A 13,902-nucleotide genomic window follows, 5' to 3' on the forward strand; every position below is an offset into this window, starting at 1 on the left:
GGAAGTAGAAGAAGATGTCCCCTCAGGTTGGGATAGTAATTGCTAAAATTGATCCAAGAATTATAAAAAAAAAAATTGTTAGACTTTTAAAATAATTTAGTATGTGGCTATGATTGAAATACAAGTATATAAATTTATTTATTTCATTACCATAATCTCCTTAGAATGATCATCAACAGGTGTCCCATCTTTTCTTGTGTGTCAAGGCAAACATTTCAATTCTATTGGGCTCACTTCGATCCTCCTTCTTTTGTGTCTATTCTTACAAGTAAAACAATTGAGTTGTTTATGATGAATTATTTGTGTACAAACAAATCATATTAATAATAAATTTTCAACCTGTTCATATCGAATTTGAGCATAACTTTTTGATCCCGATGTATGCTTTATCACTTGTTTTGCCCTATTTGCCTTGTTTTTGTCTGAGATATCCTACATCAATTAAAAAATAGCAAGTCACCTATATAGATAATAGAATTATAATAAAATTTATATACATGAAGTATTAGGTTAGATATAACTAATAAATATCATTTTATGTGAATATGAGTATCATAAGATACATTATCAAGAAAATATCATTACCTTTACCTTGGCCTCCGGTGTACCCCAAAAGTGGATGAGCCACCTCCAATCATCATCTGATAACACAATCTCTCCTCATCTGTATTATAAGGGTTATAATACTTGGCCTTCATTTTGCTTCTATAGCTTCTAAACAAATTTCCACAACATTGAAGAATGTAGTTCTTACATGTTTCTTCTAGTTCATATTTTTCCTGTATTGTATTAAAATGTCATGTATAAATAAGAGGTATCATTTTTAAACAATAACATTACAATTTAGATTGAACAGTAACTAACACATACCAATACTAAGGCCCAAATCTTTTCCTTCACATCTTCACTAACATGATTCCAATCTTGAACTTGGATGGGTACATTGTGTTGAGATCGCACCAATGTTCCCATATAGCTTGACAATCTTTCCCATTTTCCATCATAAACAACTTGCCATCTGGTATTGAATCATGTAGTTTTTTTTTCCCTGGGTTTCATACTAAGTAAATCTAAGTTACACGTTAGGCCACGTGTCCTCTTTTTGCTAGAGGATGAACCTATTAAGAGTAATAATGAAATTAAAAGAAACATAATTTACTTATCTTATATAAAATTAAACATTAAAAACCTATCATTCAAGAAATTAAACACATGTAAATTTATTATATGTAAAGTTAAACATAATCTTCTTAATCATACCAACAACAAAAGGATTTGAAGAATCGGAAGGATCAGGACTACTAGGAGTAGTAGTTGCAGCAGGTTGTATGTTTGAGAGTTGTTGTAGATTGTCCAACTCATCTTCTGGAGACACTATTTGTACTCTTCCTCTTCGATGTGACATCTCCTACATAATAAAGTAAATTAGAAAAAGTAATACAAAAGAAGTTACATAAATAATATGAAATAAATTACAATTTGTATATCTGGTAAGTATATATTTATGTACTTTCCAATATTATTAGCTACACATAATCTATATCATCATCATGAATAAATTCAATATCTCTTTCAATAATGTTTTCTTGTCGTGATAGTAGAACATCCGTTTGGATAGTTTCTCCTGCAATATCATTTCTATCCCAATTGATTAAATCATTCTCGACCAACTCATGCACATCACGTTGACTATGAAGTGTTATAAGTTGTTGATATGGCTCTGGATCATTAGTAGATACTTTCTGATTCATATCATAAACCCCTCAAGTTTGTATCTCTACAACGGTGTGCCAATTTTCCTTATTTGAATTTTGAACATAGAAGACTTGTTTTGCTTGAGATGCAAACACAAATGGTTCATCTGTGTATATGGTACGTTCAAAATTCAAACACGTGAACCCATATTCATCCTTTTTTATTCCCCTTCCACTATTGATTACATCCCACCACACACTTGAATAAAATAACTCTATTTCGGTAATGTAACTCAATTACATTAGTTAGCACACCATAGTAAGAAACATGACCAGGAATTGGGTTCTTATCTCTTGCACTTGCAAAGCTTAATACCTCTGCGGTCACAACAACTCCACTATTCTGAGTTTTTTTTTCCTTTTTCTCGCTCTCTTGTGTGAAATTTGAACCCATTAATGATGTATCCTTTATAACATGTAACTGATGTACTTGGTCCACGAGACAATGATAGTATGTGTTCAGAAATTGGACCTTCATGTCGCATTTGTATAATCTATAGATTCAAATATAAGATGTTAATACATACATGTGTATTAGATAATAAAACAATTTATGTAGTAAATGAACTTACACGTTCTTCAAACCAACTAATGAATTCTCTTGTGTGAATCAAATCTACATCTCGTGCACGAATACGAGGCTTAACCCTTATAGATTGCTTATGCTCTCTGATAAAAAAGAAAAAATTAATTATAATGCTCACAAAGACCAAAATTAGATTTTTGTATGAGAATTAGTATAAAGTTTTATTCAAATAAATGTCTTACTCAATAAATGACGTCACTTCCTCACAATTAGTCAACACATATAAATGTGTTTGGGACCATTCTTCTATGCTAAGAACACGAGATGTTGACTTTCCTATTGTACGTCCCATGCATTTGAAAATGGTTAACCCTCCACCATTTGTTATGTTATTTTCAATGACATAATTTCTTTTCACGGTCATGCTTCATTTCAACATCATGCAAATATCTTGAACAAAAGGTTGTACATTCTTCTGCTATGTACCCCTCTGCAATAGAACTTTCTGGACAACTCTTATTACAGACATAAGACTTTAATGTACGTAAATACCTATCATTTCACAACATGATAGATTTGTTTCATGAACTATATGAAACCTAATATACATAAGATTAATTGAATGAGAACATACCTCTCGATAGGATACATCCATCGATATTGCACTGGTCCAGCGACCTTTGCCTCACTTGCAAGATGAATAGGTAAATGCACCATAACATCAAAGAATGATGGAGGAAATATTCTTTATAATTTGCAAAGTGTGACCATTATGTCATTCTCAAGGTGCTCTAATTGATCAATCTTTAACACTTTAGAACACAACTGTTTGAAGAAATACATAGTTCAACTATAACAGCACAAACATCCTTATGTAGAACTCCTCGAATTGCAAGTGGAAGGAGTTGTTGCATGAGAACATGACAATCATGAGACTTCAACCCAAATATCTTTCTTTCATTCACTTGTACACACCGAGAGTTGTTAGAAGCATAACCATCTGGAACCTTTACTTCTTTCAAAAATTTACAGAATTCCTTTTTTTCATTTGAAGTTAGTGAATAGCATGCAACAGGCAATATAACCCTATTCATTCTTTGTATGGGGTGAAATTGATCTCTGATACCCATAGCTTGCAAGTCAAGACGACTATTGAAGTTATCCTTTGATTTACCATCGATACTCAACAAGGTGCCAACTATACTGTCACATATATTCTTTTCAATATGCATTACATCCAAATTGTGAAGCAAAATGAGGGTTTTCCAATATGGCAATGGAAAAAAATGCTTTTTTTTTTTTCCAATTGTGCTCAAGTTCAACATGTTCTCTTTTTATTTTTGCTGACATCTTATTTTTTTGATGTCTTCCCTAAAGTAATATGTTCCATTCCATCTAATTGATGTAAAACATCTTCCCCAGACAATTGTTTAGGTACTGCTCTATGCTCTTCATTTCCATCAAAGGACTTTTTATCACGTCGAAATCTATGATCAATTGGCAAAAATCAACGATGACCCATGTAACACTATTTCCATCCATTTTGTAATCGAAATGAAGAACAATCCTTATTACAAATAGGACAAGCAAATTTCCCTTTAATACTCCAACTTAAAAGATTTGCATATGCAGGAAAATCATTGATGGTCCATAATATAGCTGCACGCATACAAAAATTTTGTTTTGTTGAAGCATCATATGTTTCAACTCCAACATCCCCTAAGTCATTCAACTCATCTATCAATGGTCGTAAGTATATGTCAATGTCATTCCTAGGTATAGTTGGACCATGAATAAGTAGTGACAACATGAAGAATGTCTGTTTCATACACATCCGAGGTGGTAAGTTATATGAAATTGGCATATTCCCAAAAGGATTGAACCCATCACCTGCTAAACCGAACCTAACATTTCGAGGTTCTAGTGCAAATGAAGGGTGTACGTTATCAAAGTTTTTCCAAGCTAAAGAGTCCACTGGATGCCTCATCATCTCACCTTCCATGCAACCATCAACATGCCATTTCATGTGAGAAGCTATCTTAGATGACATATATAACCTTTGAAGCCTTGGTTTTAAGGGAAAATAATGCAAGACCTTAGCAGGAATTTTCTTTTTCTTTGCTGAATTAGTGAACTCATCTGTAGAATGATCATCACTTGATTCCCATCTAGAGACACCACAAACAACACACTCATTTGCATTTGCATGCTCTTTTGAATACAACATGCAATCTAAGGGGCATGCATCAATCTTGATATAATGAAGTCAAGGTCACGAAGTATTTTTTTTGCTTCATAATAGTTGCTTGGCAATGTCTCACCCTCAGGAAATTCATTCTTCAACAATTCAAGCAACATTGTAAAGGACTTATTGCTCCAACCATTAAGACACTTCATATGAAATAATCTTATGATAAAAGACAACTTTGTGAATTTTTTACACCCTGGATATAGTTCCTACTCTGCTTCTCTTAACAAATTATAAAATTTGTTTGCATCCTCATTTGGTTTTTCAAACTCCTCATGCGCATGTGGACTTCTTTCAGATTCCTCATTTGGCATTGGCATTCCAAATGCATCATTTAACATTTCTTGCATCTCATCATGCATAACAGACTCATTAGTGCTAGTATTTGTAGGTTTGCAAAACTCATATTCCCTATGCATCAACCATCACACATAATTTTTAGCTATCCCATTGTCCAACAAATGGTCATACATGATTTCTCGCTTCTGCATAAGACAATTATTGCAATGAATGCAAGGACATGGGAGCATTTATTTTCCAGGTGCATTGCTAAAGGCAAAGTCTAAGAACTCTAAAACTCCTTTATGATATTCACTACTTATTCTTGACTTCTGCATCCAACTCTTATCTATTGCCATTTTTCTCGTACTTCCACAAATTAAACCCTTCAATCACATAACAATGAATCTTCATATCAACTTATAATGAATGTGATATGTTTTTTATCGTCTCAAATTCCTATATTTGGTAGTAGTTCCTATCCCATTTAGAAATACATAATCCCTATGAATCAATCACTAACATGCTTAGTTTCATTTTGATAAAATTTCAGTAGCATTTCCCCATAATTCTCCAAGTACACGAATTGGCTAAGGTATAAACATACCTTCTCCAAATATGCACCCAGAGAACAAGGGGAATCACTGTCAAAACTTATCAATATGCTAAAGCATAGGTGTTCGATTTCATAGATATTATGTATTTCCAAACTGTCCAAATGGACAATTCAAGCATCATTTGCAGACAATTCTACCAATCATATACAAAACATATAGGTTGAAAACTTGAATATGACCACAATAAATAATCATATCCACAATTCTACAACTTATATGTTTTTAGTATATGATAAAAGAGACATTTGTCAAGCAAGGATACTTGAACGGGAATTCTAGGGTTTTCTAAAATGAAAATGAGTAAATGATAAAATTAATGATAAATAATATTAGAAAAGAAATAGATAAAAACACACAATGAGACTAACACATTCGATAATTTATAGAAATGAATTACTAATATTTCTATTGCATAAAATCAACGAGGTTAGTTCACATATAACAATAATAAAATATAAAATCATAAATAAGGCCTCACAATAGATACAACATATGCATATCTTAGATCATGAAGTAACGAAGGGGTAAGGTATGAATAAGATGAAACAAAATACAATAAACATACTTAAAAATTCATAATTGGCTAACAAGTATGCAGTATAAAAAATTAGTCTAAATAAAATACCAAACAAGAAATTATAATCCTAAGTGTGAACAAAATTAAAATTTGTAACTAAAAATCCTAACCTTTATTACACCCCAAGTAATTTCAGGAATCAAGATTATATTTTGGTATTATTCTCTTTTATTTTTTTCAATAATTTTGATTTAAAATCGAATTGTGAAAAGTGTACAAAGTTATAAGTATTTTCAAATTTTCAATATGCACAAACTTGTAAGTATTTGGAAATTTCATAATTTTCTAATTTGGGTACAAAACAAAAATTTTCTAAATGTTCCTATTCTTTTTCTAGAATAGGTTTGATATTGTTTTTTTTTTAATAATAATAAAAAATGGTTTTTGTTGAGAAGTTGTTTTAGAAGTAGGATATTATTTGAGAGTATATTTAATTAAAAATATAATATAAGTTTACTATCTTTAAACTTTAAAAACTAATTACTTTATTTTAAATAAAAAAAAAAACACAACTTATAAATTAAATCATAAAAAGAAAGATATGAATTTGATAATAAATTTTATTTGTATCACTTTTAAAATTTTTATTTTTTATTTTTTACTTTTGACAATAATTAAAAATGTAAATATTTCACTAAAGTCAAGCATGGTTTAATTAATAGTTCTTAAATTATATTTGGGAATTCAAAGATAAAAAAAAAAATTATTTTCTCCATCTATTTTTCATGAAGGTACATACAATATAATTAATAGTTCTTAAATTATAATTTTTTATATATATTTTCTATTTTTTTATCTACTTAAAATATCATGAATTTTATATTATAATATATATGCAGATTTAGGGCCTATATCCAACTCAACATTAGTGGGTGTAACGTGTAGCTCATGTGGAATGGGGATCTGGTTGATTGCCAACTCAAACTCTATCCAAATAAAAATAAAAAAATTATATATATGTATATATTAAAGGAATTTGGAATCAATGAAAATTAAATGTATTCGGTCAAAATTTTAATAAATCACGTATAGGAAGTCTTTCTTTGGTATTTGAATCATTTATTACCTAAAATCAATTCAAATTCGTTTTAGTAAATTTAATATACCATAACAATTTTTTTGCTAGCTATTATTTTCATAGACTTCCATACACCCTCAAAAGCTTTCTATGGCAAACTTAGAAAGACAATGGAAAAAAAAAAATTAAAACTCGATTTCATATAAATAAATAAATACATGGGTAGAAAGTCTTACTTTGGTATACATCCAGTCATGAGGTGTACCTATATATTAATTTTATATTTAAATATTATAGAGTATAATTTTATATTTAATTAATTTTGCATTTAAATAATATAAGATGGTAATGAGATAAAAATGAATGTTTTATGGTTATAGGAATAAAGAAAAATAAAATAAAAAATATTTCAATTACTTAATCAATAGTAATTCTAATTTAATTCCAATTAATATTAATCTTATTTATATCTTTCCTTTCTTGAATATACCATAAAAAGATTTAAGTAGTAAATAAATACATGGGTAGAAAGTCTTACTTTGGGATACATCCAGTCATGAGGTGTACCTATATATTAATTTTATATTTAAATATTATAGAATATAATTTGATATTTAATTAATTTTGTATTTAAATAATATAAGATGGTAATGAGATAAAAATGAAGGTTTTTATGGTTATAGGAATAAAGAAAAATAAAATAAAAAAGATTTCAATTACTTAATCAATAGTAATCCTAATTTAATTCCAATTAATATATTAATCTTATTTATATCTTTCCTTTCTTGAATATACCATAAAAGGATTTAAGTAGTAAATAAATACATGGGTAGAAAGTCTTACTTTGGGATACATCCAGTCATGAGGTGTATCTATATATTAATTTTATATTTAAATATTATAGAATATAATTTTATATTTAATTAATTTTGCATTTAAATAATATATGATAAAGATATTAGTTTTATATTTAAATAATATAAGATGGTAATGAGATAAAAATGAATGTTTTATGGTTATAGGAATAAAGAAAAATAAATAAAAAAAATTTTCAATTACTAAGTCAATAGTAATCCTAATTTAATTCCAATTAATATTAATCTTATTTATATCTTTCCTTTCTTGAGTATACCATAAAAAGATTTAAGTAGTAATTTGGGATAGATATTAATTTTATATTTAAGAAATATAGGATATACCGTAGAGAATAGAGATACACAAACAAATTTTATATTTAAGTAGTAATCTCCATGAGCTTTTTACACAAACAAAAAACTTAGATGTTTACATCATCTGGAAGCCCTACTCCGCCTCTCTCTTAGCCCTCAGCCCTCAACCCTTAGGCTTAAGAAGTTGTGTGTCATGAGAAACCTAACACAAACCTTTCTTATCATTATTGTTCATGGTCATAGCTACTAAGAATTCCAAGTTATGAAGAAAAAAAGAATCATAAATACAGCAACAAGAACTTCCACTACATGCGGCAGCAGGGGTACCAAATTAGGGAAATTAAGAAGTAAACCATGCCCAATCGATTGCTGGGAAATATTATTTGGGTATCAAATTAGGGAAGCTATTAAGTGTGGTTTTTGTAGTGTTAAATCAGAGAGAAATTTAATTATATTATGAATTTCAAATTTAATTATTCTAAGAACAATGAATTACTCTAATAGAATTTAATGTATAAAAACATTTCAAACACTCATAACATATATCATTTTCTATTTTTCCAAAAGCACCAAAACCTTATAACAATGAAAATAAACCCAATAACAATGGAAATAAACCTAATAACAATGGAATCTCAAACCTAATCACAAACATTTCCAAAATACCAACTAACAAAACCCAAAAATAAATAAATTCCCAAAACTCACCAAAACCTAGAGAGAAATGATTTTCACAGGAGTTTCTTGGAGGTGGCTTCGGCTTTACCGACTATAGCTTCCATGGGGCTTCTTCGGCATGGCTTCCATAAGCTTTTTTCGGCAATAGCTTCCTCCATGCAATGGGGGTTGTGGGTAGGTTTTGTGGGTTTTATGGCCGTGGGTTTTGGAGAGGAAGAGAAAATGGGTAGGTTAGTTGGTAAGAGAGAGAAAGAAAGGCTTTATATTCAATTAGGAAAGTGATGTGGCCGTGGGTTATACCCACATGGTTAAAAGAAAGACATTTTTCAATTAGAAAAAAATGTCTCATGGCTTTTTTTTCACTGTAGAGTTTTTTTTTTTATAAAAAATTTGATGTCTTGATTTTTTTTGCTTTGTCTTTTTATTTTATCCAATATATCTCTTGAATATTTTATAATTATCACATGTGTATTTAATCACACAAAAAAGAAAAAAATTAATTTAATTTTATTGTTATTGTTCTGTGTTCAGAACTATTAATTTTAAAAGTTTTTCAAGTTTTAAAATTATCACGTTTTTAAAATTTACAATTATTTTAAAATTTTAAATTTACAATTATTTTTAAAATTTAAAATTTAAAATTTAAAATTAATTTTGAAAGTTCAATGTTTTACTCAAAGTGATATTTTAAAATTTTTATTAAGTTTTTTAAGTTTTAAAATTATCAAGTTTAAAATTTAAAATTTTATATAAACACAAAGAATAATTAAAAATAAAATATAACATATAAAATTTATTTTTTAAAACATATTTAAAAACATAAAAAAATATATATATTAAGAATATTTTAGGTTTCTAAATCAACTTTTATTTTAAAATACATCGGCAAACAAATTTTTAAAAATGTTTTAAAAAACTGTTTTTTGTATAACTGTTTATGAAAATGTCAAAATACTTCACAACTAAACCAGTTCGAGTCCCCTCAGGGCCACTGGAGGTTTACCCGATCGTTAACTTTAGGGCCCCGTGGGATTAGTCGGGGTGCGCTTAAGCTAGCCCGGACATCCACGGTTATAAAAAAAATAAAAAAATAAAAAATATTTCACAAATAAAACTATAATTTATTGGTATTTTTGTGGGCCTTAGGTGCTAAGAAATGTTACATGTGCATCCTACTCCTACTCTGTCTTCATTATTTTCAGTCACGTGTTCCTTTATATCTTATACCAATTTATTATTATTTTGTCATATGGTATCATTTTTTCATATTTGATGATATTAATTTCTACCTTATCCCATATGCTTGTAGCTTAATTTCATCATACATTTAGACAACAAAATTTCAGACTTCCATTTGGTACTAAATATAATAAACATAAACAGAGAATGGTGCATTTAAGAAATTTTTTCCATGAATTTTAACTTTATAAATTTGTTAATTTTACAAATTTAAGAATTATAGAAGTTTAGAACTTTTATTTTTAATCATAAACAGAGAATGTTATTTTTGTAGTTATAAATTGTTTCTGTATTGCAAAAATCATAAAGATTAAATAATATTTTATGATTGAAAATTAAATAAAACTATAAACAATTTTACTAGTAATTGTTCATAGTAAAATTTAGTTATCATGACTATTGATACTTTAAATATAATAAGAATTATTTATCATATGTAAAATCAAAATTGTTTTTTAATTTGCTTACTCACTTGCATTAAACTTTTTATCAAATAATATCAAATTGAACCATCATATTTTTAAACTAATATATTAAACTTTATTTTGCTTCTTATTAAAACATTAATCATAACAAGGAAATTATTAAAACATTAATCATAACAAGGAAATTAAATAATTTTAACTAAGGAAAAATAGGTAACACACTAATTTGTTTCTTAACTTAAAAAAAAAATAGTAATATAACTTTAAACTTTTTATAATTAATAAGAACTATTATTATTACTATTAATGATAATTTCTATTTATGATATATATATATATATATATATATATATATTATTTATATAAAAAAAAAAAAACCTCTATGCATTTGGTCACGGTCAAGCGAAATTCGTGACTATAGGTTCTCATACAGTCACGGTCAATCAATGGCGTGACTAAAAGTCACAAAATATCTATTTAGTGACAGTTTCACAAAAACCTGTGACTAAAACATCTTTCATTACACTTTTTGTCACGAATGATAAAACAACTGTGACTAAAGTTATTGGAGCCAAAATTTCCCTCCATAAATTTACAAATAGTCATGGTTTTAAATAAATCCGTGACTAAAATACCTCTTATCAATCCTTTTGGTGACAGTTGATAAAATCACCGTGACTAAACATGTTTTTTTTTTCCCAAATTTGATTAACACATATAGTCACAGCCTTACCCTAGCCGTGACAAAATAACATCTTTGGTCACGATATTTGTGGCCGTGACTAAAGATTCGTCATTAAAAATCTATTTTTTTTGTAGTGTGATGGCACCTTACTTGCCTCAAAGTGGGCCTGGTGGTGGCGGCAATCCATAATTAGAAGGTGGAGGCCTCTATACTATTGGTCTGATTCATGCCAACCATGGAGAGGGACTCAAGCAATTCCTTTGTGATAGCTTGCGTAGCAGCAATTTGAGGTGTTTACTTGTATAATACAGTTCTAGCCTTTTTAGAGCAATCTACAAGTCAATACTGAATCTAAATTGGTCAAATATTTTGTTTGTTCAGGTTTTATAGCATGATGTAGGCTTGGGTCTTAGTTGAGTTGCTCTTAGGACTGCTAATGAAGATATCTATGATGATATAAAAAGCGTGCTCTATACTGACAATGTTGTTGCTGGTGAAGTGGCTGGCATCAATATCGGTTTACTAATGGTTGGTACTACAAGTGAGAAGGCAATTGAGATGCTTGCTTAAGCACATGAGACACATCATGGGAAGATTATTAGGTAAAATTTTATGCTGTTTGGGTGTTGTACTAGTGCTTTGCTTTATTTATTTTCTCCTCTTGTTTATATGGTTGCTTTGTGTTACAGGGGTAATGCATTGAGAATAGCCCTTACGGTGTATGGAAGAGAAGAAGAAGCTGACACATTAATTGAGCAGATGACTAGGGATCAGGATCCTATACTACGTTATGGTGGTATGTATGCATTGGCCTTGGCCTACCAAGAAACAGCAAACAACAAACCTATTCACCAGCTTTTGCACTTTGTTGTATTAGATGTGAGTGATGATGTCAGAAGAACTGTTGTTCTAGCAATTGGGTTTGTCCTATACTCTGAACTAGAGCAGGTTAGGGTTTAAATGTCTTCCCAAATTTTTTTTATGTTTCCTACTCTTCTCTATTCAAATTGTCATTTGGATATTCTGTCAATTTTTTCTTTGTATGATGAATTGCATGATCCCATGGTGTTGTTCAATTGTAGACTCCTCGAATTGTCTCCTTGTTATCTGAGTCCTACAACCCACATATTCGATATGGTGCTGCTATTGCAGTCAAAATATCTTATGTCAATACTGTCTTGAGCGAGGTAATACCTTTGCTAGAGCCTCTAACATCATATGGTGTTGATTTTGTTCATCAAGGTGCCCTTATTACAATGGCTAAGGTTATGGTCCAGATCAATGCAAGTAGTGATTCCCGTGTTGGAACTTTCAAGTATTGCACCTATTTTGTTTGACATTTTATGTTCTTTTTTAGTTGTTGCTTGTTATTTTATTATTTTATGTTTATTTCTTGTGATGTTCATATTAGATTCAGGTTGCACTATTATTATCTACAATTTTTTGTTTGTTTTTTAAAGAACTCCTTTTTAGCTCATTGTCACCTTCTTTTCCCTTTTTTTTATTCTCATTATTCTTAATTGCAGGCGACAATTGGAAAAAATAATTATTGACAAGCATGAAGACGTATGAAGACACCATGAGCAAGATGGGAGCAATTTTCCGAAATCCTGGCTACTGGTGGAAGGAATGTGACCATAAGACTTTCTCATCATCACTCATACTTTATAATATAACTGTTCTTATTTTGCATTTGGTTTGTAAATTTAGGCATGCCCATTTCCAGAGCTCTTTAAAAACTATCTAGATACATCATAATTGGTGTTTTAGAGCAAGTTGTAAGAAATAGTTATAATAAGGTGCTAGCATACTCTTGGTAAAGTTTCTAGTGTGTACTAGAGATTTGAGATTGACCCCTACTTGCATTAGGAATTTGTGGTTTGGACGTGTACACAGCTCCCAATCATGGATCGTCTAACTGTCATTGAATTATTATAATTTGATCTTGTTACTGCCATCTAATTATTATAATGTGATATTGTGCTTTTTCTCTTATACATTCATTATAACACATAATGGATCTGGTCATAATGTAGCTGGTTTGAGGTAAAAGCACTTGTACTATCTGAGAGCATCAATCTTATCATGTCTCATTTTCATTTTAGGTTAAAGAATATGTCTGCTTTATCAATTCACTCCTTGACCTCTCAATTTGAGCTATAGTGAGGAGTAAAAGAAGAAAAATACATTTAACAATCCCACTCTCTCATCCCTCTCTCTCATAAGAGAAAGGAACATGTTTGAAAACCTAATCTATTTGTGAAAGGTCAGAGACTATGAAAAAAAAATGGAAAACATCTTTCTCTTCCTCTTATTTTTCTTCTTTCCATGAGTGTGCTAGTAATCGCATAACAACAGTAGTTAATCTATTTTTGTCTGGCCAAGTACAAGGAGTATCAGCTTCAAGATTACAATTCATGGTTTTTAAAACAGGTGACCGCATTTTTATCAGCATTATAGAGTATCATTATCAAAGTATCAACTCTAGAGTACTCAATTTTACTCTTTAATTTCAACGGTACAGTACACGTAATTGGAAACACTTGAAAAGTTGTCTCGTGAAATTTGAAGATTGCAATAACCTGTTAAAAAAATATAAGGTCCACTTTTCAACTAGAAGCTGTGACCGCCCAGTTGTTTTCTTTTACTCCAATTATTGTGTATTCACTCATTCCATGCAGAATCTT

At 29.6% G+C, this 13,902-nt stretch overlaps 1 protein-coding gene across 2 annotated transcripts; it reads right to left on the reverse strand.

Annotated features, from left to right (window-relative positions):
* Positions 1-220: 220 nt before the first annotated feature.
* Positions 221-1,014, reverse strand: LOC117924359. 2 transcript variants are annotated; one of them, XR_004652758.1, is made up of 4 exons: positions 871-1,014; positions 592-779; positions 340-432; positions 221-256 (listed from the first exon to the last, which is right to left on the reverse strand). XR_004652758.1 is itself a non-coding variant. In XM_034842974.1 (3 exons), the coding sequence occupies exons 1-3, from the start codon at positions 970-972 to the stop codon at positions 390-392; spliced, it is 333 nt and encodes a 110-aa protein (XP_034698865.1). In that variant the 5' UTR covers positions 973-1,014; the 3' UTR covers positions 339-389. The 2 variants fall into 2 exon arrangements, 1 of the variants encoding a protein (XP_034698865.1); XM_034842974.1 differs by lacking the exon at positions 221-256 and having other exon boundaries at positions 339-432.
* Positions 1,015-13,902: the final 12,888 nt, after the last annotated feature.

Source organism: Vitis riparia, chromosome 10 (assembly GCF_004353265.1).
Source record: "Vitis riparia cultivar Riparia Gloire de Montpellier isolate 1030 chromosome 10, EGFV_Vit.rip_1.0, whole genome shotgun sequence".
Taxonomy (NCBI): Eukaryota; Viridiplantae; Streptophyta; class Magnoliopsida; order Vitales; family Vitaceae; genus Vitis; species Vitis riparia.